Source organism: Mandrillus leucophaeus, unplaced genomic scaffold, assembly GCF_000951045.1.
Source record: "Mandrillus leucophaeus isolate KB7577 unplaced genomic scaffold, Mleu.le_1.0 Scaffold60, whole genome shotgun sequence".
NCBI lineage: Eukaryota > Metazoa > Chordata > Mammalia > Primates > Cercopithecidae > Mandrillus > Mandrillus leucophaeus.
In genome coordinates, this window is record NW_012106475.1 from 5,629,114 (window position 1) to 5,650,721 (window position 21,608).

General features: G+C 40.7%; 1 protein-coding gene and 1 long non-coding RNA gene across 4 annotated transcripts in view; one reads left to right on the forward strand and one right to left on the reverse strand.

Annotated features, from left to right (window-relative positions):
* The first annotated feature begins 5,708 nt into the window (after positions 1-5,708).
* TRIM9 (tripartite motif containing 9) overlaps positions 5,709-21,608 on the forward strand; it is a 115,375-nt gene continuing 99,475 nt past the window's right edge. For 2 of the 3 annotated variants that reach the window (XM_011999743.1, XM_011999741.1), the window contains exon 1: positions 5,716-7,656. In XM_011999743.1, the coding sequence (XP_011855133.1) occupies positions 6,835-7,656 (822 nt within the window). In that variant the 5' untranslated portion in view covers positions 5,716-6,834. Of the gene's footprint in view, positions 7,657-21,608 lie in introns of all 3 variants that reach the window. The other variant, XM_011999742.1, reaches the window with a different exon arrangement.
* Positions 10,534-11,816, reverse strand: LOC105553613. Its single transcript, XR_001008182.1, has 2 exons — positions 11,769-11,816; positions 10,534-11,189 (listed from the first exon to the last, which is right to left on the reverse strand). It is a non-coding gene; the product is annotated as an uncharacterized LOC105553613 (long non-coding RNA).

Sequence of the window (21,608 nt, forward strand, 5' to 3'; positions counted from 1 at the left end):
GCCTGTGTGGGTAAGAGGCAAGGAGGAGGGCTGACCCCCCTGCCTCCATCCCACATGAAGAGGAAGGAGTGAGCTGCAGCCCCTCTCACATTCCACTTTCACCTCCATCTGTTTTGCTTCCAGTGTGGAGCTGCCATGGACTGACAGGAATTGTGACAGCTAAATCTGCCCCTGGCCACCCTTGAGGCCCAAGCTGTCAGGAATGGGGAGGGCAGCTTGTTTGCTACAGCTGTCTCTGGGGCACATGTGGGACTTCCCGGTCTAGGAATGTTGCATGCCCCTACCTCAGGGTCCCCTTGGGAGAAGATTCACACTGCCGGGGTGGGGACCCCACAGGGGCTCAGGTGTGTATCTTTCCATTTATATGTATCTTTTCATTTTTTGGATATAGTATATCTTTTCACTTATTGAGGTCATCTTTAATTTATCTCTGGAATGTTTTATAGTTTTCAGTGCCGCGATCTCGCACATATTTTGTGGAGTTGATTTTCTTAATGTAAATGGTACAGTTTTTAATATCAACTGCTCAATGTGCATGGTTAGTACATAGAGATTCCGTTGAGTTTTGTACATTCAATGAGTTATCTTCATTCTGGCTGAAGGGAATATGAATAATTCCTGGTTCTGTGTGTACTCTTAGAATTGTTTGTATTACAATTCCAATAAGTGCTCTTTCCTCAGAAGTTGTTACTGTCCAATCTGGTGGAGGTTCACCCTATACATGCACATATTGTGTTCAGTCAAAAGTCCAAGCAAACCCTCACACAGATATCTGAAACTCTATCTCTTAACTCTCTGCAAATTCTAGTTCTCTTGGCCTTCCCAAAATTCTCTGTCTCTTCAACTAGGGCAGACTGGTGAGCTTCATTTGGGTTTCTCTTCTGTGTTCCAAAGTCTGGAAATTGTCATCTGGTAGAAATCCTGGCTGAAGGTAGGGCTCATCTCTGTGTTGCCTTCTCCAAGGAATTAAAGTCCTACACATCCTGCCAGTGTCTGACAATGGTTGTTTCTTATAGTTATTCCTGCTTTTTAGTCATTGATGGAAGGAAGATTACTCCCATATGGCCAAAAGAGGAAATTCTTCCCCTTTAATTTTTCATGTAATAAATTCTGTTGATAGTTTTCCTGACACTCAACTATATTTGCAGTCCTAGGAAAAGCCCTACTTGGTCATAGTTTGTTAATCTTTTTATACAAATCTGAAATTTATTTGCCAACATCCTATTTAGCACTTTTACATCTAACACTTAGTTTTTGGGCCATAGTTTTTGATTTATTGTGTTCTCTATTAACTATATGATCATGTTTTGTTATTAAAGTTATGATGACTTCATCAAGTAGACTGGGAAATAGTACATATTTTTCTTTAGTTTTGATTATTTCAATACCATTAAAGTTGCTTGTTTTAAAAAAATTAACTAGAACTCATCAGTGCAACCATCCTTTCCTTTTTAATGATAAATCTGAAATTATCTTTCACATCCCTTTTATGGAGGTTGGTCTATTCAATCTTTCTACTTCGAGGCATTAATTCAATTAATATAATTTTGCCAGAAAGTATCCCTTTCCTTTAGGTTTTAAAAACTGTCGTAGAGTTTCACAGAATATTTTCCCAATGTGTGTTAATTTGCAAGTTCTATTTTACTTTCCATGGAATAAATAGTTATATTCCTTTCCCACGCCTCATAATACATGTAATGTTTTAATATTATGTGAGAAAAAAGGATACCAAGTAATCCCTCCAACAGAAACATTTTATTCCCCACCTTTCCTTTCTCATTTCTTCTTTCTCCCCAGAATCAGGTCCTTAGGATGCTTTCAGGTCACCACTCACTCACTCCTAACCCATTCTGAGGACTCTGTTAAGATTTATTTGTTATTTAAAAGTCTTCTCAAGTATTTTTCTCAGATGGAATGTGAGAGTGCTCTATTCTTTAAATTCTTGCAAATATTCTTCTTTGACCAGACAAGCAAATGATCTTTTGGCAGGCTATAAAATATTGAAGCTGTGCTATGGTTTGACTGTGTCCCCCGAAGTTCACGTGTTAGAAACTTGATCCCCAGTGAGAAGGTGTCAGGGGTTGGGGCCTTTAAGAAGTGTTCAGGTCACAGGGGCGCCACCCACATGGGCAGGTTAATGCCATTACCATGGGAACAGGTTTCTTATCGCGGGAGTGGGTTTCTTATAAAAGGACAAGTTCAGCCCCCTCTTGCCCTCTTATCTTGCCCTCTCTCTGCCCTTCCACCATGGGATGATGCAACAAGAAGGCCCTCACCAGATGCCACTGTCTTGATCTGGGCCTTCCCAGCCTCCAGAACCGTGAACCAATATATTTCTGTTCCTTATAAATTATCCAGTCTGTGGTATTCTGTTATAGCAACAAAAATGGACTATGACAGGGTGACTTCTTTTACTTTTAGTAGGCTGTAGAATTTGTTTCACATTATTTTCACCTGTAAGGTTGTAGAAAGAAGTCCAATGCCAATCTGATTCTTTTTCCTTTACAATTAAGCTGTTCTTTCTGTCTGGGAGCTTATAAAATGATCTTTTTTTTTTTCCTTCTGAGTTAAGAATTGTGTCTGTATATAATGGGGTCTTTTTTCATGAGTGTCATCATAATTCTAAAATCCTTTCAATCTGTAATTTTATATCTTTTTTTGGTTCAGGGAAATGTTTTCCAACTATGATTTTTTCCTCTACCTGTGTTATTTCCTCATTCTGAGATTCCTGTTATTCACAAGTTAGGTCTTCTGGATTTATCCTCGAGCTCTCTTACCTCCATATAGAATTCATTAAATCTTCATTTTCTCCGATTCTCCAGTCTACCCTTCCCAAAGCATCAGTAATATATTACTTACAATAAAAAATACTACAGAATTTGAATATGGCCATCTTCCAGTAGTACTAAATGGGAAAAAGCTCATAATTCACTATAATAATCACATAATTAAAATTACCAAAGAATATCAACAATAAATAAATATATGTTATTAAAGAATAGTACAAAATTACAAGTATAAAATTTAATATTAGTGGACTAAATGGGGTAAATTATTACATAAAAAGAAGTTTCTTCAGAATTTCTATTGAGAATAGAAACATCACATTTATCACTTTTCAAGTGATGCACTTTTACAAACCACATGCAGCAAGACCCTTATTCAAATATGTTAATAAAATATGTGTACATACATGTCAGATAATCTTAAAATGTTAGAGCCTAAGATCAGCTCCTTTCCCCTGATTTACCGCCCCCCTCCCCGCCCCCCACAACTAAGGCTAGACTGCTCTAGGACAGAATGTGGAAAGAAAAACCTTTCTTCTCTGAATTCATTCTTTAGACTCACAGAGACTGTTTTGTTAATAATCAAGTATTGTAGTCAAAAGCAAATAGGAAAGCAACTCAATTTTTCATTGAAAAACATTTATCAAAAAAAGAAAAACATTTATCTGTTTTAAAAAATGCAAAAGCTGTTACTGCATTTTAAATGTAATTGCTCTCATTGCTAAAGAACATAATTTGGGTGAATAGGAAGTTTCAGAGGATCATTAGGCACTTTACACAAAAGAGAACATCTGCAGTCATCCCAGGAATGATGAAATTACAGGGTTATCAATCCTTGTGCTTCAGGGCATGGACTCATCACCAGCTGGAAGACAGAAGATATTCCCTCAATGGTATAATATTTCTATAATATTATCAATTACATTTCAATTTTTATTCCCCTTTAAACAAGTCATTGGGATGCTATAAAGCACATTATGGCCAAATAGTGCAACATGAGGGTAAAATCTTCAAAGGCCTTCAAAAATATTTTAAAGAAATGAATTCAAGAAAAATAGTAAACTTTTGGCCAGGCGTGGTGGCTCACACCTGTAATCTCAGCACTTCAGGAAGCTGAGACAGGTGGATCATTTGAGGTCAGAAGTTTGAGACCAGCCTGACCAACATAGTGAAACCCTGTCTCTACTAAAAAAAAATACAAAAATTAGTCAGGCATGGTGGTGCACACCTGTAGTCCCAGCTACTCGGGAGGCTGAGGCACGAGAAACGCTTAAACCTGGGAGATGGAGGTTGCAGTGGGCCAAGATTGTGCCACTGCACTCCAGCCTGGGGAACAGAGCAAGACTCCAATCTCAACGAAAAAAAAAAAAGAGGAAAAAAAGTAAACTTTCAGGGAAGGTAAGCAGACTATCATAGAAGTTAACAAAGAGCATTTTGTGTACTTATCACATTCAGAGCTTGAAGAGAGTAGAACTCAGCACTTGTTGAATGAATGAACAAAGGAACAAACTTATATGTGCCTGGGTTCCAATCCCAGCCTCACCATATTTGACCTTGAGTACTTAAGTGTCTTTGTGTATCCTCAGTTTATTTATCTGTAAAATGGGAATAATTGTGCCTACCTCTTCTTGTAATTATAGGGATTTAACCAAGTAATGTATATGAATAAATAAACCCCCTGTTTGGAACAGGGTGAACTCTCAACAAATGAGTCATTTTAAGAGCTCTCCTAAGATTGACTGATTTAGCTAATTCCTAACCAAACAGATCTAATAAAATCATCTCAAGCGACTTCATAATAGACCAACTCTTACTATATTGACTATATTATAAATCTATGTTGTTCTTTTTGTGAACCCAACACTGCATTACACCATGAGACATCCTCTAAGATTCTCCTTTACTTTGAACTAAGCATAAACTTTCTGCTAATAAGATCTCTTAGATGATATACTATCATAAGCAGAGTTCAAACTCATACGAAGTGTAACAGCTGCTCACCTTGCTGGTCCAGAGTATTGTGATTTGTGGTCAAATGCATACAAAAGCCATAAAAGGACACTCCTTTCTAATATTTTCTCAATAATTAACTTTCATTACAATTCAATTAAATTATACTATATTAAATTAAGTATAAGTAATTTATCTTGGGACCTATAAATTAAGTGTATCCTACAAGTGCAGCTAATGTCCCAACCATACCTGAAGAAATTTTATCTGTGTCTGTAAACAGAGTACATATACCTTTGGATGCTCTGGTCTCCACTAGTTGAAAGCCAGCTTAAAAATAAATCATATCACATGTATGATTAACATGGCTTTAAATAACAATGGGGACTTTATTCCCCCACACAATGATCCTACTGTTCTCTTTGCAGCTAAAGATGTTGAAAAGATAACCTAGTTTATGGGACAATTTCTACAAGGGCAGTGTTATAAAATGTCCATTTTTTTTTTCTGGACAATAAAGTACTTTTAAATTATCAACATAGCTGCATATAATGAAGTTATCTCGTCTGGAAGGTGGAAAATTGGAACATTTCTAGAACTTGCAAAGAATTTTTGTCCTGTCCTTCATGAATCACTCAGCAAAAGCCAGCTATGTACTATTTCAAATGTTACTACCTCAGAATGTCACTTGACTCAAAGATTTTCCTTTCCTTTTCTTCTTCCTCCCTCCCTTTCTTCCCTTCCTTCCGCCTTTCCTTTTTCCCCTCTCTTCCTTCCTCCCTCCCTCCCTCCTTTTACAGGGACTAACACTAGAACCACCGCCTCACCACGCCCCTCATTGGCGGAAACAGAAAGGCACACCATGCTGTAAGCTATGGCAGATGCTCAGGGCACGTGGGGTTGAATAATGCTGTTTGGAGTCAAACACTGAGACTCCGCAGCCACACAGTGATTCATTTACAGAGCTTTACTAAACTACGGGCACTCAGAAATAGACAAACTATTCTTGCCTCAATAGAACCAAAGGCCTTGCGGGCCTCGTGAAAGCTCAGCCAGGTGCTTTGGGAGGCCGGGAGGAGGAAGAGAGATCCGTGGAAGGAAGCACGTTCACACCATGTCACTGAGGCCTCTGGGCCGAGGTATAATTTAAAGCATGAAACGAAGGGGTCATAGATTCTGACTAATGCTGACCATTTCCATCGGTTACCCAGCTGAATCTTATGGCGACACTAGGAAATCGACTTTATACATGCTCTTTAGGAAACGAGGGACGCAGGATGAAAGAAGCCAAGAGTGTCGCCAGGCCTTGCACCAGCGCCGTCAGACTCCCGGGATGGGGGAGCTCCAGGGCACGGAGTCAGCGGATTTACTGAGAGGGAGAAAAGCCCCACTGCCGTGCAGAAGCCTAGGCCCGGGTGAGGCGCCTGCGAAGGCTGCCAGCAGCGGAAGAGAAGGGGCGTCCTCCGTGTTGCGCAGCATGCGCCCGCGGTAGGTGGGCGCGGAGCTCAGAGCTGGGAGCCAAACGCAAACGCTGGCGAGAAGCCCCAGCCCCCTCCGCCAGCCCACTCGCTGCGGGGAGGGGTTTCTCACGCCCTCAGCTCCTGGGAGACTGCACCGGAGGTCGGAAGGAAGCGGAGCGAGGATGAGTCATCCCGCCTAATTCCTCCTTCCCGGTCCCCCTAGCCTCCGCACGCCGGCCCCCTCCAGAGATCATGCAACCGCGAGCGAAGACTCCCCTATATTCAGACTCTGCCGAACCCCCTGCGGCCTGCGGAGACGAGGAGACGGACGGGTCTCGTGGCCAATGAGAGCTTCGATCTCGTGCCCGCCGTCCAATGGGCCGCGGCTCATGGGCCGGGGCGGGACTAGGAGGGCAGGAGGGGGCGGTCCGGGCTGGCGCGCGGCGCGGCGGCTCCGCTGCAGCGACTCACAGAGCTAGCGCCTCTCCGGGTGTCCTCGCCAGCACTGCGCGGGAAGGCGCCGCCACCACCGCCGCCGCCGCCGCTGGCCAGGGTGCTGGACAAGACGGGCCCGTCGACCACTTAGCCAGCTCAGGCACCCGCTGCAGCCGTCGCTGCCTCCTCCCAGACCGGTCCCCATGGAGGAGATGGAAGAGGAGTTGAAATGCCCGGTGTGCGGCTCCTTCTATCGGGAGCCCATCATCCTGCCCTGCTCTCACAATTTGTGCCAGGCGTGCGCCCGCAACATCCTGGTGCAGACCCCGGAGTCTGAGTCCCCCCAGAGTCGTCGGGCCTCGGGCTCCGGGGTCTCCGACTATGACTATCTCGACCTGGACAAGATGAGCCTATACAGCGAGGCGGACAGCGGCTATGGCTCCTACGGGGGTTTCGCCAGCGCCCCCACTACCCCGTGCCAGAAGTCCCCCAACGGCGTCCGCGTGTTTCCCCCGGCTATGCCGCCACCGGCCACCCACCTGTCACCGGCACTGGCCCCGGTGCCCCGCAACTCCTGTATCACCTGCCCCCAGTGTCACCGCAGCCTCATCCTGGATGACCGGGGGCTCCGCGGCTTCCCCAAGAATCGCGTACTGGAAGGGGTAATTGACCGCTACCAGCAGAGCAAAGCTGCGGCCCTCAAGTGCCAGCTCTGTGAGAAGGCGCCCAAGGAGGCCACCGTCATGTGCGAACAGTGCGATGTCTTCTACTGCGATCCGTGCCGCCTGCGCTGCCACCCGCCCCGGGGGCCCCTAGCCAAGCACCGCCTGGTGCCCCCGGCCCAGGGTCGTGTGAGCCGGAGGCTGAGCCCGCGCAAGGTCTCCACCTGCACAGACCACGAGCTGGAGAACCACAGCATGTACTGCGTGCAGTGCAAGATGCCCGTGTGCTACCAGTGCTTGGAGGAGGGCAAACACTCCAGCCACGAAGTCAAGGCTCTGGGGGCCATGTGGAAACTACATAAGGTGAGTCCTGAGAAAAACCCACTCCTAACTCCCTGCGTCTTCCATCATCCGGTTTTGCAGCAGACGGTCCCCGTCTCTTGCGCACAGCGCATCCCAGTGGGGGCGCAATGCAGGTGCCTTCGATGTTTACCTCCCCGGTCTGGTGCATTGCAGGAGGCACGGGGGAATCTTAACCGGCGCACGGGGGACTTGAATGCCCCCACAGAGTTGTTGCGGGGATGCCTTAGAGCGGGTCTCTCGGGGCGCGCTGCCTGCGAGCGGGACGCAGGACGCCCCCTCTCCACGGCTGGTCTGTAGCCAGTGGCCGCGGCCAGTGTGTTGGAAAGCACTGCGTAGCTGGGTAGAGCCGCGCCAGTGCCCGGGGCCGCTAGGCACGCTCGAGGGCAGGGCGGGCTGCGAACCCCCGGGGAGGGACTGGAGTGGGGGCGGTGAGGTCGCGCGGACGTCGGGAGTCTGTCGCTGATGGATAGGCAGACCTGGTGAGGCACGGCGGAGGGTAGGGGAGACGCCGCGGGCGGAATACTAATGAGCCCGGCTGTGGGCCAGACCTGGCTCTGGAGCTGGAGAGAACGCGGGGTCCTGGTGCCACGTGCTCAAAAGACAGACGGGAGAGGGCAGCCTGCGGTCGCCATGGCAACGCGACGTGCTGACTTGGTCCGGAACCTTTCTGGAGTTGGGACCTGGGACTAGAGTGTCAGGACCGGAATTTGCGAAGTGGCGGCTTGGAAGCCAAGGTGCATCTCCTAGGGAAACCTCCTCCTCCCAACTACACACACACCCACTTCTCCAGAATTCAACCTCTTTCCTCTCAGTAGTTACATGTGCAAATATGTGCAAACTTTGGGACACCTGTTACCAGATTTATCTTTCCAGTCTCTTTTGATGATATTTCCACATGGCTAGACACTAAGAGGCTTTAGCAACATGTTAGGTCGTGCCACTCCTCTGCTCAAAACTCTCCAATTGTTCCTACGCTTCTCAGCCTGTCCTTGGAATGGTCTATGAGGACCTACATGACCTCTTTTCCATTGTGGCCCCCTCGACCTCATTGCCTCCCACTTACTCCCTCTGCTGTAGCCACACTGCTTCTTGCTGTTCTTCAAGTGACGCCAGGCACCTCCCCACCCCAGGGCCCTTGCATTTAGTGTTCATTCAGCCTGAAGCTCTCTTCCCCAGTTACCTGACATCCGAATGAGTCACTTACTTGCATCCTTCAGCTCTTTGCTCAGGTATCATCTTTACAGCGCCACCCACCCAGACACCCGCTAGTTCCCTCTCAGCTTTGGTTTCCTCAGTAGTATTTATCCTTGTGTGGCATGCTATATATTTTAATTATGTTATTTTTGTATTTATCTGTTGCTCCCTGTACACACACAGGCATAAACGAAATAAGCCTCATGAGGAAGATTCTTATAATATGCCCACACTGCTTAGAAGGAAGGGAACCACTCTTGAAGAGATGTGTATGAATTTGCTTTTCATTTTTTTAGGTGACCCATTTAGTTGGGGCTGTGGAGTGCAGGGCAGGGATTCAGGATGATTGGAAGGAGCTTTTTTTACATCACTGAGTTGCATACCCAAGGATGAGATAGAGTAGTGAAGATGGTGCCCAGGCCTCATCTGTGGCCTCACTCAGTCTCCCAGAATACCTTGGAGACTAGAAAGGGTAGCTTTTGCAAGTGGCCAACCCTGGAGTTAAGGCTGGAACATTGATATTTTGTTTACAGCAAGGAAAAAAGTCATTAATTTTCAGCAATCAGTGAAAGTTTTCTCAACTCCTTAACCCAGTTGAATGTGATCCATGTTTACAGTCATTCTATTCTCACATATAACCTATTAAATCATATTAGTACTGATGGAGATTTCATTTAGCACAAATTGAAGCCTAACTGGGCACACACCACTGTTTTCAGAACAGTTGAATTTAAATTTTTGAAAATGACATTTAATTTTGAAAGTTTTCAAAACTTGAGTTCGCAGCCGGTTTTTTATTCATATTTTGATTTCACTTTTAAACTGCTAATTATAGTACCTGTTAAATTGCTCTACAAAGTATCCTTGGAACTAAAAAACTAATCACTCTGGAAAAAGAATTTAGAGTCACAAGCTAATTAGGATGGGTAGACCACAACATTATTATTTTTTTATGATGAGCCTATCCTTGATCTATTAAGACCAAAAGAAACCTTTAAATCTCTGTCAAGCCCCTTGTCAACTTGAAATGTTAAATCATTTGTTTTATTGGCAATAGAAATTATGAGTAGACAGACACTGGTGCTGCCTGAGTTGAAATTTACATATCTACCTACCGAAAAAGAATGTTAAAACCCTTGAGACATGACGTAAGTAGGCTAGAAGACCATTTATTCTCTGATCTTTTGCACATTCTTTCCAAAACAGTAAGTACACATAATTTTTGTTCAGTCAATATGAGGATTACTAAACTGCCAAGAAAAAAAATAAGACAGAAGGATGACATATTTTAACATTCACTTGTCATCTGTTAGATGAACAACAAACATTACTCCTCCACCTTATTTACTTAATAAGGAAGTTAATGTGTTAGCAGCCAGTTTTCTCATATAGTTTATGTTTTAGTTAACGGTACTTCTATCTCCACAAAAACTCATGGTTCAGAATTTCTATGCCCTGCAAGAATAGGACAGCAAAGAATTATACTAACTATACTAATAGGACAGCAAAGAATTATACTAACTGCCCAAAGTTGGGCAGTTAGTTATCAACACAGGTTATTACTAGACCTGAAAAGTTTTCATTCATATTCTATCATATTAGTCATTTCTACTGATAAAGCAAGTCCTGCAGAGAAGTATTTCCCACAGGCGTAAATCATCATCTTACACACTCAAGATACAGTAAAATGGCTGAAGTTTATTTTTAAAGTGGTATTAAAAACATCTGGTTGAAATTCACTAGTTTTCAACTGGCCAGATTAAAATGTTTTTCAGATATTTGTGGCCTTCAAAAATCCATGAAAAATAATAACACATGAATAATAATAATACTGGTCTTATAAGTCAAATATTTGGTAGCAGTTTTTATTTAGTATCAGTACTTGCTATATTCCTTTATTCAACTTAACTCATTAAAAGAATTATAACACCAAAAAAGTGATTTTGTAGATACTTTAAAATGGACAATTGAAACCACTACTATTACTTTGTGATTTTAAGGAGTTCACCTACGTAAATCCTGATATTATCCTTGAATTCCTGGTGTTTCAGTAGTCAGTGAATCAGGGCTGGGTGCAGTGGATCACGCCTGTAATCCCAGCACTTTGGGAGGCTGAGGCAGACAGATCTCTTGAGGCCAGGAGTTTAAGACCAACCTGGCCAGCATGTTGAGACCCCATCTCTACTGAAAATACAAAAATTAACTGGGCATGGTGGCGCATGCCTGTAGTCCTAGCTACCTGGGTGGCTGAGGCAGGAGAATTGCTTGAACCTGGGAGGCAGAGGTTGCAGTGAGACGAGATCTCACCACTGCTCTCTAGCCTAGGTGACAGAGTGAGACTGTCTCAAAATAAAAAAAAAGAAGTCACTGAATCAGTAATATAATTGTAATGATCCTTTTGTGTTCATGCTACTGAGCAAAGATTTTCTTTTCCTTTCTATTCTAAACACTATTCATTCTTAATCTTGTCTCAGATGTTATTTTTCTCTTACCTTTGTTTTTATAAATGAAAATGTGCAATTTAAATAGTATTTTAAAATAAACTGTCAGTTAATATGTCTTCAATTCCAAAATATTCTGGAAAAAAATATCTGCTTAGCTTTATGGTGGCATCTCATTAAAGATTTATGTAGCAAAATGTGTTATATAATGCCACTAAAATGATATTCAGTTAACTCTATGTCAGCAGTAAACACAGTATAGTCTATATATTCCTGTGGTAAATGTAACAGGCAGCATATGTTCATGTTTTTACATTTCTTTTGTACAATTAGAACATTCTGTGTGCCATGTAAACATTTTTACAGATATTAAGGAAAATGTTACAGAGAAGACAGTTACTCCTTTTTATACCTAGGCATAATGGAAATAACTAGATAACAGGAGATTCAGATTTGAGAACCGATGCTGCCACTTACTTGCAGGAAACTTCTTGCAAGTATCATCACCTGTCCGTACTTCCCACCTACAAAGATGTAAGGGAGTTAAAACTATATTTGTGAAAGGATTTTGATAAGGTAATTTAAATGTTTATAATTTACTATTTCAGTTCAACACAACCATAAACTATTCACGTAAAACAGAAGTCAGTGTCTCACCAGTCAACAATTACTGCGTAAAAATCTCATCCCCCAACTTGGGGTGCTTTTCTGGATCCTTTCAGAGCATAGGGTACAGTCCAAAGCTGCTCTGAAAGGTGGCCTAAAAGAGTGAGCCTCTTCCTCATGGGTCCAGAGAGAATATTCAGTTGAATTAAGCTCGAGAAATAAGAATACTATACAAAGATTTATATATTAAACAAAAGTATTCTGTTTCTCTATAAGAAAGCTAGAATAGCTGTTAAGGCTTAGTTTTTTTCATATTCTCCAATAAAGATATTGTTACCAGTTTAAAGTAGCAGAAATTGTTTCTCCTGTATATGCCATGAAAAGATGCTATTAATTGGAATTTCAGGTCAAATCACAGTTTGCATAAAGTAAGAGACAATTATCACAGCCATCTGTTCTTGTGTAATGAGAATAATGTACAGGGAACATTTGTCCTTACCATCAGTATAATACATTGCACTTTCCTCACCTAAACAAGTTGATGGACTTTTCAAAGTGTATATATGCATACAACTTAACTTTGGCATAGAGAAGGATAGAAGAACCTATTACAAGATAAATGTTTAAGAAACCAAATAGTTATAAATAAATATCATTTGTTTATCAGTTTTATCAGGGATTATTCATTGAAAGGATCAGAAACCCACTTAGGTGATCTCAGAGGATTTCATGGGAACTGAAATAAAATCAACTCACAAGGAGAATGGAACTATAAAGCTAGAAACTGAGTTCACGCTCTGTATCAGTCAGGTTGGACTATGCTCCAGTAACAAATCTTCGAATCTCAGTTAATTATAACAGCATCTAATTTCTTACTTATTCATGTTAGTGTCCACTGAGAGTCTTTTTTTTTTTTTTTTGCTTTAGCTTGTTTGTGTTGGTTTCCTGCCACTTGCAACCAAGAAGTCCTGACTTATAAAAGCATATGAGTTAACACATGTAAATACTTTATTTGAAGATTCTAATTTTTATTCATCCTAGATATTGTCTTTAGAATATTTTGCTTAGAAGGCTGCATTCTGATGCCATAAATACAAATAGAGGGGCAGTTTTTGATTTAATGAAGCAGAAATCATATCATATTCAATGCTATCTACCCATTCATCACTGGGTAGCTTTTATTAGCCGTTTGGTTGTTTTCTTCAGCCATTTTTATTGTGAGGTTGTTCACAAAGAGGCCGAAGAGAATTTGTTTTTAACCAACTCGAAATTACTCCATGTATGTAGTGATGACACTTTTAAGAACATTAGGCCAGACCAGAAGGTTCTGAAATCGAACTTCTGCCAATAATTGATTTGTTTGTTTTCAAAGGCAAGGAAACTTCTGAAGATATGTATGAGCACTCCACGATTCTTTTTGTTTTATCTATACTCTAGGTCAGCATTTCTCAAACTCTGCTTCCACAAATTTTCCATAGTTAAATAAGTTTGAGATTCTCCATTCTGAATAGGCTGCTGGTAGTTCACATTGTACATTGTATCAATACACCTATATATACACATCCTGCAGCAAACAAAGCCACTTGATTCAATGTAGCATTTTTCCAAATTTGTCCAACTTTGGAAACTCCCTTAGAGTGCCACACAGGTTTGGAGAACACTAGTTCAGGCAGTTATTAGTGAATAAGTTAGTAAGTAATTGTTATTCATTTTTTGTCTATGTAGGTTAGAATACCTAAAACTATGTCTGCAGCAAACCTATCCTCACATCTTAAATCTTGCTTTAATTCTTAAAGCAAATGTTAAAAGTTAAATTTATTTTATTTTTTAAACATTGAAAGTCAAAGGGGTAAAAATAATTAACATAAGTTTTGTAGTATTTATATGTATGACTGGAATACATGTTGTCCCCCTTTTTATTGTAAATGACAAAAAATGATTTTAGGCATGAGGAATATTAATGTAATATAATAAAAAAAATCACTTCATTCTACTTTAGACTGCTTTTAGGTCTTGTATACACGATACCAAATGACTGGTCTAATTGAGTTTTTCATTAATCTGTGGTAGATAAAAATAGATTGTTTTAAAGATACTTTTGATAAGCAGAAAAAGACAATATTAAAAGCTTAAAACTTTAATATTGCTCTGGGGACAACATAGCATAACAACTTATGAAGGTAAATGCTTGTTTAATACATTCCAGGTTTTGCTAATATTTTTATATTGACATTTGGGGTCAATTTTTAACCTTAGAACAAGAGTTATCTATAGAATGGCCACCACAGTGTATCTACACTATCAGAGACCATCTAGGTTTTGTTAAGCAGCATATCTAATTCAGCCCAAAGGACATCTCAAAGCCAAAATCATTCCCCTGTGCTGTTCTCACAACCCTAAACTGGGCCCCTATCCTAAACTGAGAACTAACTCCAAGTGAGATTACCCAAGAAAACCCGAGCAAAATATATTTAACAGCAGGTTTTCTTTTTTTCTAACTGCATCTGTGTCAGGGAAATTGACATCATTTCACTTTTGTTTGGCCCTGGTTTTGCCTTCTTTTTAAACTGTCCAGGCCTAAAGTGCAGCATGTTGGCCATGGGTCTAGTCACAGTCCCATCTGCCCGCTTAGCTACCTTCTCCTTGACACCCTCTGACCTTCTCCATAGAGCCCCTCCCTTCCTGTCCACTAGGCTTGCCCTCCCCCAGTTTCTTAGACCAGACCTTCAGATCACCAGACCAACTAACCTGGCCACACCCAGTTGAGATGAGTCAGCTTCCACAGCTGACCGGACCAGCCTGCCAATGGGGAATCTGATGCTGCTACCCCACCCACCAGAATTACACCTGCACCAGCAATGCCCGCCACCTCCCCCCACCCCAGCTGTGTTTAATTGCAGACATTCTTTTATTAAATAACTGTAGAGAGGGAGTTTTCTTCATTTTGGCTGATTCAGTTTAAGCTGAAAAAGCAATAAAACTTTTTTTGAGTGTCTAGTCATGAATAAATAAACATCATTTACTCCCCCTCCCCGCCAGTCTTCAACACACCTGTCTCAAGAAACTCATCCACTCCATGGTTTCAATTCCTGTTTGTACCTGATTATCCAAAACAGATCTGTTCATCTCAGTCCCCTTCCTCTTCACAGTTTGGTCCCAGACTCTTTTCCCAGCCCTATCACCTGTTCTCCTCAGCCTCCTCCATAGCGCCCATAGCTGTGCTCTAACCCTGAGCATCCTGCCACTCTATTATAACTGCTCCTGTGAGAAGTCTTCCACTGAGCCCTAATAACTCAATGCCATAGACTGTTTCTTATCTACCTTCTTTCACTCTGTTTCTGTACTTAGTAGAAGTTAGATAAACGTTGGTTCAATGAAGAAAATAATCAGTAGAGGAAGACTAATAACTAGCAATATAACCCGGTATTTCAAATTTCTCAAATTAGCCTGACAGTAATCATTAAATTTGAAATCCTATATTTTATACTTTTTGCTAAAATGTACTGGGCACTTATTACATGCCAGGCACTGCTCTGAGATTTTTACAGCATTTCCTCATTTAGTCTTCATAATCCACACATCTTCCTGTGAGAAAACTGGGACACAGGAAGATTATGAAGTCACACCCATTGTAATTGGCAGGGTCAGGGTTTGAATCCTGGCTGTCTGCCTCTACAGCTCACATGTTTAACTGCTGTTCTGTTCACTTTCTGATAAGCCCAGGAAGTATACCTATAAAGCACAGTTTTATGAACTTACAAAAACTTCAATGACATAACAGATAGCTGGACTCCTTCAGTTCTTGTGTATGAAAGTTACTGAGAAATTGAGTCATTTTTCTCCTAAGATTCCTTGTGACAAAATAAATTTAGAAAAGAAATTCTGGTGCAGAAGGAAAGAGGTGACAAGTATGTTGAATATTCCACAGACCAGATCACCGGAGGTACAGGCCTAATTACCTTGTAGGGGGTTCATCCTGCCTGTCTGTCAGAACTAAGTAACAAGTAGGCAGTAAGATTCTACCAGCTTAGCCATGGAGCATTGTCCTTCTTCTAAAAAATAATGCATCTCAACATTTACAGACATAAAAAACCACAAACGAATAAGTAGATATTAATAATTACGAGAAAAAACCCATAAACTAATATGTAGATTTTCAAAATAAAAGTCCATAGGCATTAAGTATCTTTATTTCTACAGATCTAAACATTTATAAGTCCATTTTTGAAAACACAAAAATAAAACACAGTTTAAATCTGTAAGCAAGTATCTGTTTATTTTCAGTTTTTTCTTGTACCTTTCGCCTATGTGATGAAGAGAAAATATGCGTATTCCAGTTCAGAATAGAAAGCTGATGCAGCTTTCACCGTAAGTATAAAAAGGAATATGTGAACTAGAAGAGGATATTGTTTAAGAATGGATTTAAACACTGCCAAATAAAATTGTTTTTCATAAGCCTTGCACAGAAGCAGAACTGTGTGTTTTATACTAACAGTTCTGATCAAAGAAGAAACTGTTCCTTTTAAAGAGCTGGCTTTGGAAATAGAAACATTGTTCTTTGGTGCGGGAATAGCCACCTTCTGTCAGGAGTACACGTAGATGGTTAATTCTCATCCACCGCTGATTTATTCATGCGACGCTGACTTTCTAGCCGGGTAGCATCAGTTCAGCTTTATTGAGGTTTTTGCTCATCTCCTCTTACTCTTACTTTGCTTGCAGCCTGCACTTTAAGAAGTAACTGTGTGGCACCAAATATTCATCACTCACTCCCATGGTCCAGGAGAGCCTGAGAGAATACACTGTTCTGGCCTGCACTCTCTGTCAGTCTAAGGCATTATTAGTCTCTGAACACAGCAGTTTGCAGAGAGGAGTAAATGGCAATATGGGAAATTAAACACTTTCTGTCTAGAGCAGGTCTTTATAAACAGGCTTTGTGATTTTGTAGGGAGCAAATTCTTGGATGGTCAAATACACACAGGCTCAACTGTAAGCCCAACTCATCCAAAGCCATATGACTCTATGACATAGTCTACCTCTTTTGATTGTCTGTACTTTAGTTTCTGTTCATCAGTGCAAATACTCAACAGCTTATTTTACTACAGATATGTATAGTCCATTACCTAGCACTGCTGATATTTATGCATTCATGAAGCACATCAATTCATAAAACTAATAAAATGATGTCACTTATGCTGTCCCATTATCTTGGAATAATGTTATCCCAAGAGCATTAGTCACATAAAATCATATGTAAAAATGGACATTCATCCAATCTAGTAAGTCTAACATGGCATAGATAAATCTATGGTGCTTTTAACAAACAGTTATTATTGATTTTATTGACCACCAGTCATCTGCCAAGACTTAGCAAGGAAATATGATAAACAGCTTTCAGCACATAATCAATGCAGTATGAAGCTGAATGATGTTTACACGCTACCTTGTGTCATCCGGTTGCCTTCTGCCATTATAGAAGTGAATCTATCATGGATGGAACTAAAACATTATTCAGTATTAAATGGAATTTTCTCCACTTTTTACTTTAAGGATCAAGAAATATGGAATATAGAAACTTGTGTGAACCCTGAATTTCCAGACTGGCCTCACCAAGCTCAATAAGCAAGGATTCAAAAATGGCATATTTACACCTGAACTAGGACATGGATTTCTGGTTGCTCTGGTCACTACGTATTTTAAAAAGTGTGGAAAAGTTTGAATTGATAGTAAGCTCTTGCTATTTAGATATAAAGACTCTTACTAAAAGTGTTGGTATTAATTGTCAAATCAGTACATAAATATTTCACATATATTTTTAAATACTATCAAGCTAAAAAGAAAATGAATGCTTCTAGCATTTAGAATATACTCAATTCTTGTTTACTTGCCATTCATTATTTGATGTGATATTAACACAACATTTTGAGATTGCTATTATTATTTTCAAGGGGTTGATTGATGGCCTAGAATCATATAGCTTGACAAAGGCAGGGCTTGAACCTAGGCCCTGTTTAACTCTCAAGTCTATTGTACCACACTAAATACTATTTTGGTTAAAATGTATTTCAAAATGTCAGAAGTTCACATTTTTTGTTATTGAAGTCATAGCCATTAATAAAACATTTTGCACTGAACCCTAAAGCTTGCTGGCATCTCCATTTGGATATTTTTCTCAACTCCCTCACATTCAGGATGCCCAGATCTGAATTCATCATCTCTCCCCATTTTGTAACTCAAAGATTTCCTTCTCGTATTTTTTGACTAGGAATCAATGAATGCAAGCACCTTAACTCCACAGACGTGTGAAGAATGTTGCTGCAAAGTATTTTAAAACTAGAGGTCTCGGCTGGGCATGGTACCTCATGCCTGTAATCGCAGTGCTTTGGGAGGCCGAGGCGGAAGAAGTTTGAGACCAGCCTGGGCAACATACGGAGACCTGGTCCGTAAAAAAAAATTTTTTTAATTAGCTGGGCATGGTGGCGCATGCCTGTAGTCCCAGCTACTGAGGATCCTCCTGAGGCAGGAGGATCACTTGAGCCCAGGAGTTTGAGATTGCAGTGAGCCATGATTACACCAATGCACTGCAGCCTGAGTGACAAAGTGAGACCTTGTCTCTAGATAAATTAATTAATTAATTAATTAATTTTAAAAACTAAGGATTTCAAATAAACTACATAAACCCCATACGTATTTCAAAACCTAGGTATTAGAAAACTAGACAAAGATTCACTTCATGAAGAAAAGTATCAAGTTCTAGTCTATCAAAGGAAGCAAGATGTAGGAATCTGTTATATTTCAAGTACGCAGTGGTCTAGGCACTAATCTAAGTAATTTCTATGTGATAAGGGAGGGAATTCTCACAACTCTATGAGGCAAGAACCATTACTATTCTCATTTTACAGATGAGGAAACTGAGACTAAGAAACTAAGAAACCCAAAGTCACAGTTCCCAAGTGCCAAGACCAACCTCTTTCCCCTTAAAGAGGCAGACTCCATATTCTGTGTCTTAACCACTATACCCACCATTACTGCACAGAAGAGATGCTACATATAGGTTGGTCACACTCCTCCTGACAAAGTTGAGGTTGCTTGCTCTTATATGGGGACTACGTGTCACTTTTTTTTTTCCTGGAGATGTAACTCACATACCATAAAATTTACCTTTTTAAAGTGTGTAATTCAATAGTTTTTATTAGATTCATTCACAGAGTTGTGCAACCAGTACAGAATCTAATTCCAGAATATTTTTATCATCCCAAAAAGAAACCTCAACTATTAAGTCACCACTCAACCCCCACAACTCCTGGCAACCACTAGTGTACTTTCTGACTCTGTGGATTTGTGTAATCAGGGTATTTCATATAAATGAAATCATAAAATATGTGGCCTTTTGCATCTGGCTTCTTTTACTTCACATAATGTTTTTAAAGTTCATCCACCTTGTAGCATGCCTCAGTACATCATTCTTTTTTATGACTAATTATCCTATAATAGTATCCTATTGTATTGGATATAGCACATTTTGTTTATCCATTCATCAGTTGATGGACATTTGGGTTACTTCCACTTTTTGGCTATTATTAATAATGCTACTATGAACATTCACATACAAGTTTTTGCGTGGTCACGTTTTCAATTACCTTGAGTATTGTGATATAGTAAAAAATATGTTTGGTCTTTGTCCTTGGTTCCTGGCTCAGAGCTCCTAACACCCTTGGGATTTCCTGAGTTAGAAGTGTCTTTTGACCAGAGGTGATCAGGGTGGGCCCCCAGGTCGCTTCAGGATGGGGGCTGGTCACCGGGAAGTCCAAATGTGAACTCTCGCATTTCTCTAATGACTAATGATGTTGAGAATCTTTTGGTCACTGGAAAGACCAAATATGAGCTCTAGGGGTGGGAACTTTCAGCACCACCCATTGACCTCTGACCCCTAGGGCAGGGAGGGTGGCTGGAGATTGAGTTCTATAAAAACTCTTTAACAACAAGATTTGGAAAGTTTCCAGGTTAGACAACACGTGGAGGTGCTGGGAGAGTGGCACACAGAGAGGGTGTGGAAGCGCAACCCTTCCCCCAGTACCTTACTCTATGGATCTCTACCATTTGGCTGTTCCTGAGTTGTATCCTCTGTGATGAACCAGTAAATATAAGCAAAGTGTTCTCCTGAGTTCTGTGAGTCATTGTAGTGAATTATCAAACCTGAGAAGGGGACGATCCAAGGTTGCAGTCAAGTCAGAAAGAAGTTCAGGTAGCCTGGGGACCCAGGACTTGCAACTGGAATCCGAAGTGAGGGCAATCCTGTGGGACTGATCCTTTAAAGCTGTGGAGTCTAACTCTGGTAGTTTGTGTCAGAATAGGATTGAATTGTAGGATGCCTACTGGTGTCAGAGAATTGGAGTCACTGAAGTACATACCTAGGAGTGGAATTGTTGAATTATACGCTAACTTCATGTTTAAAAATTTGAGGACCTGTCCAGCTGTTTTCCAAAGAAGCTGTACCATCTTACATCCCCACCAGCAGTGTATGAGTGTTCCAGTTTCTCCACATCCTCAGTAACACTTGTAATTGTCTGTCCTTTTTATTATATTCTAGTGGATATGAGGTGAAGTCTTGTGGTTTTGATTTGCATTTCTCTAATGACTAGTGATGTTGAGAATCTTTTCATGTGCTTATTGACTATTTTATGTCTTTTTTAACAGAAATGTCTATTTAAAGTCTTTGCTGTCATTTAATTGGGTTGTCTTTCTTTTATTGTTGAGTTATAAGAGTTCTTTATGCTGCATACTTATTCACTTTTAAAATGGAAGAGACATAGGTGTGAGCCTCTCAATTCTCAGACACTCACAGGAGGGAAAAAGCAGACATAGACCTGCGTGGGAGGAAATCTTATCAAGACTGGCCTATGAGGACCTACTGCAAATTATTTGCATCATATCTCAAAATAAGCCAATTCTGAGACAGAACTTGGATAAAGTCCATCTAGATTGGCTTTAACAAACAGGAAACATGGAAAAGTCCAAAAGCAGGAGGAGGAAATCATTTCTTTATCAGGGTCCCTGGATATAGCAGCTGTTCCTCATCCTCCTTACCCAACTTCCACTTCTCCTGGCTTTGGAAATGGAGTCTACCTCAGTATAATATCATGAGGTTCTTGTGGTCTATGACTCTTGTTACTAAGGGTTACCATGGCAGTATTCCAAAAAGTCACTTCCAGGTGTCAAAAAGGTGAGTTCTTCCCCTAAATTTGAGAGTTACAAATGGATAGAACTGGGACACTGGATCTTGAATATCATTTACTCAACCTTCTTCAAAGTTAGAAAAATCCCAGAACATTAAATCACCCAAATGACACAGTACATATTGCCGAAAAATCTTTTTTTATTATTATTTACATTAAGAATTCTGAACATCCAAAGACCGATTTTTTAGTTGTTTCTCTGTGTGTGTACATATGTGTCTGTGTGTGTGTGTGTGTGTGTTCAATGAAGCGCAATTGAAACACCTATTCTCCCTTTTGGGGACTCTTCCATGCCCTCAGATATGCATAATCACATTTTTTACTATATTCCACATTACAACTATCAAAGTTTACATTGACTTTGTTTTCTCTCTTTAAGGGGACATTATATATGTCTCTACTATTACATGAATTTTCCCTCATTATAAGTAATATATTCTCTTTTTTAACATTGGCTTTCAATAGACATTACCTTTGC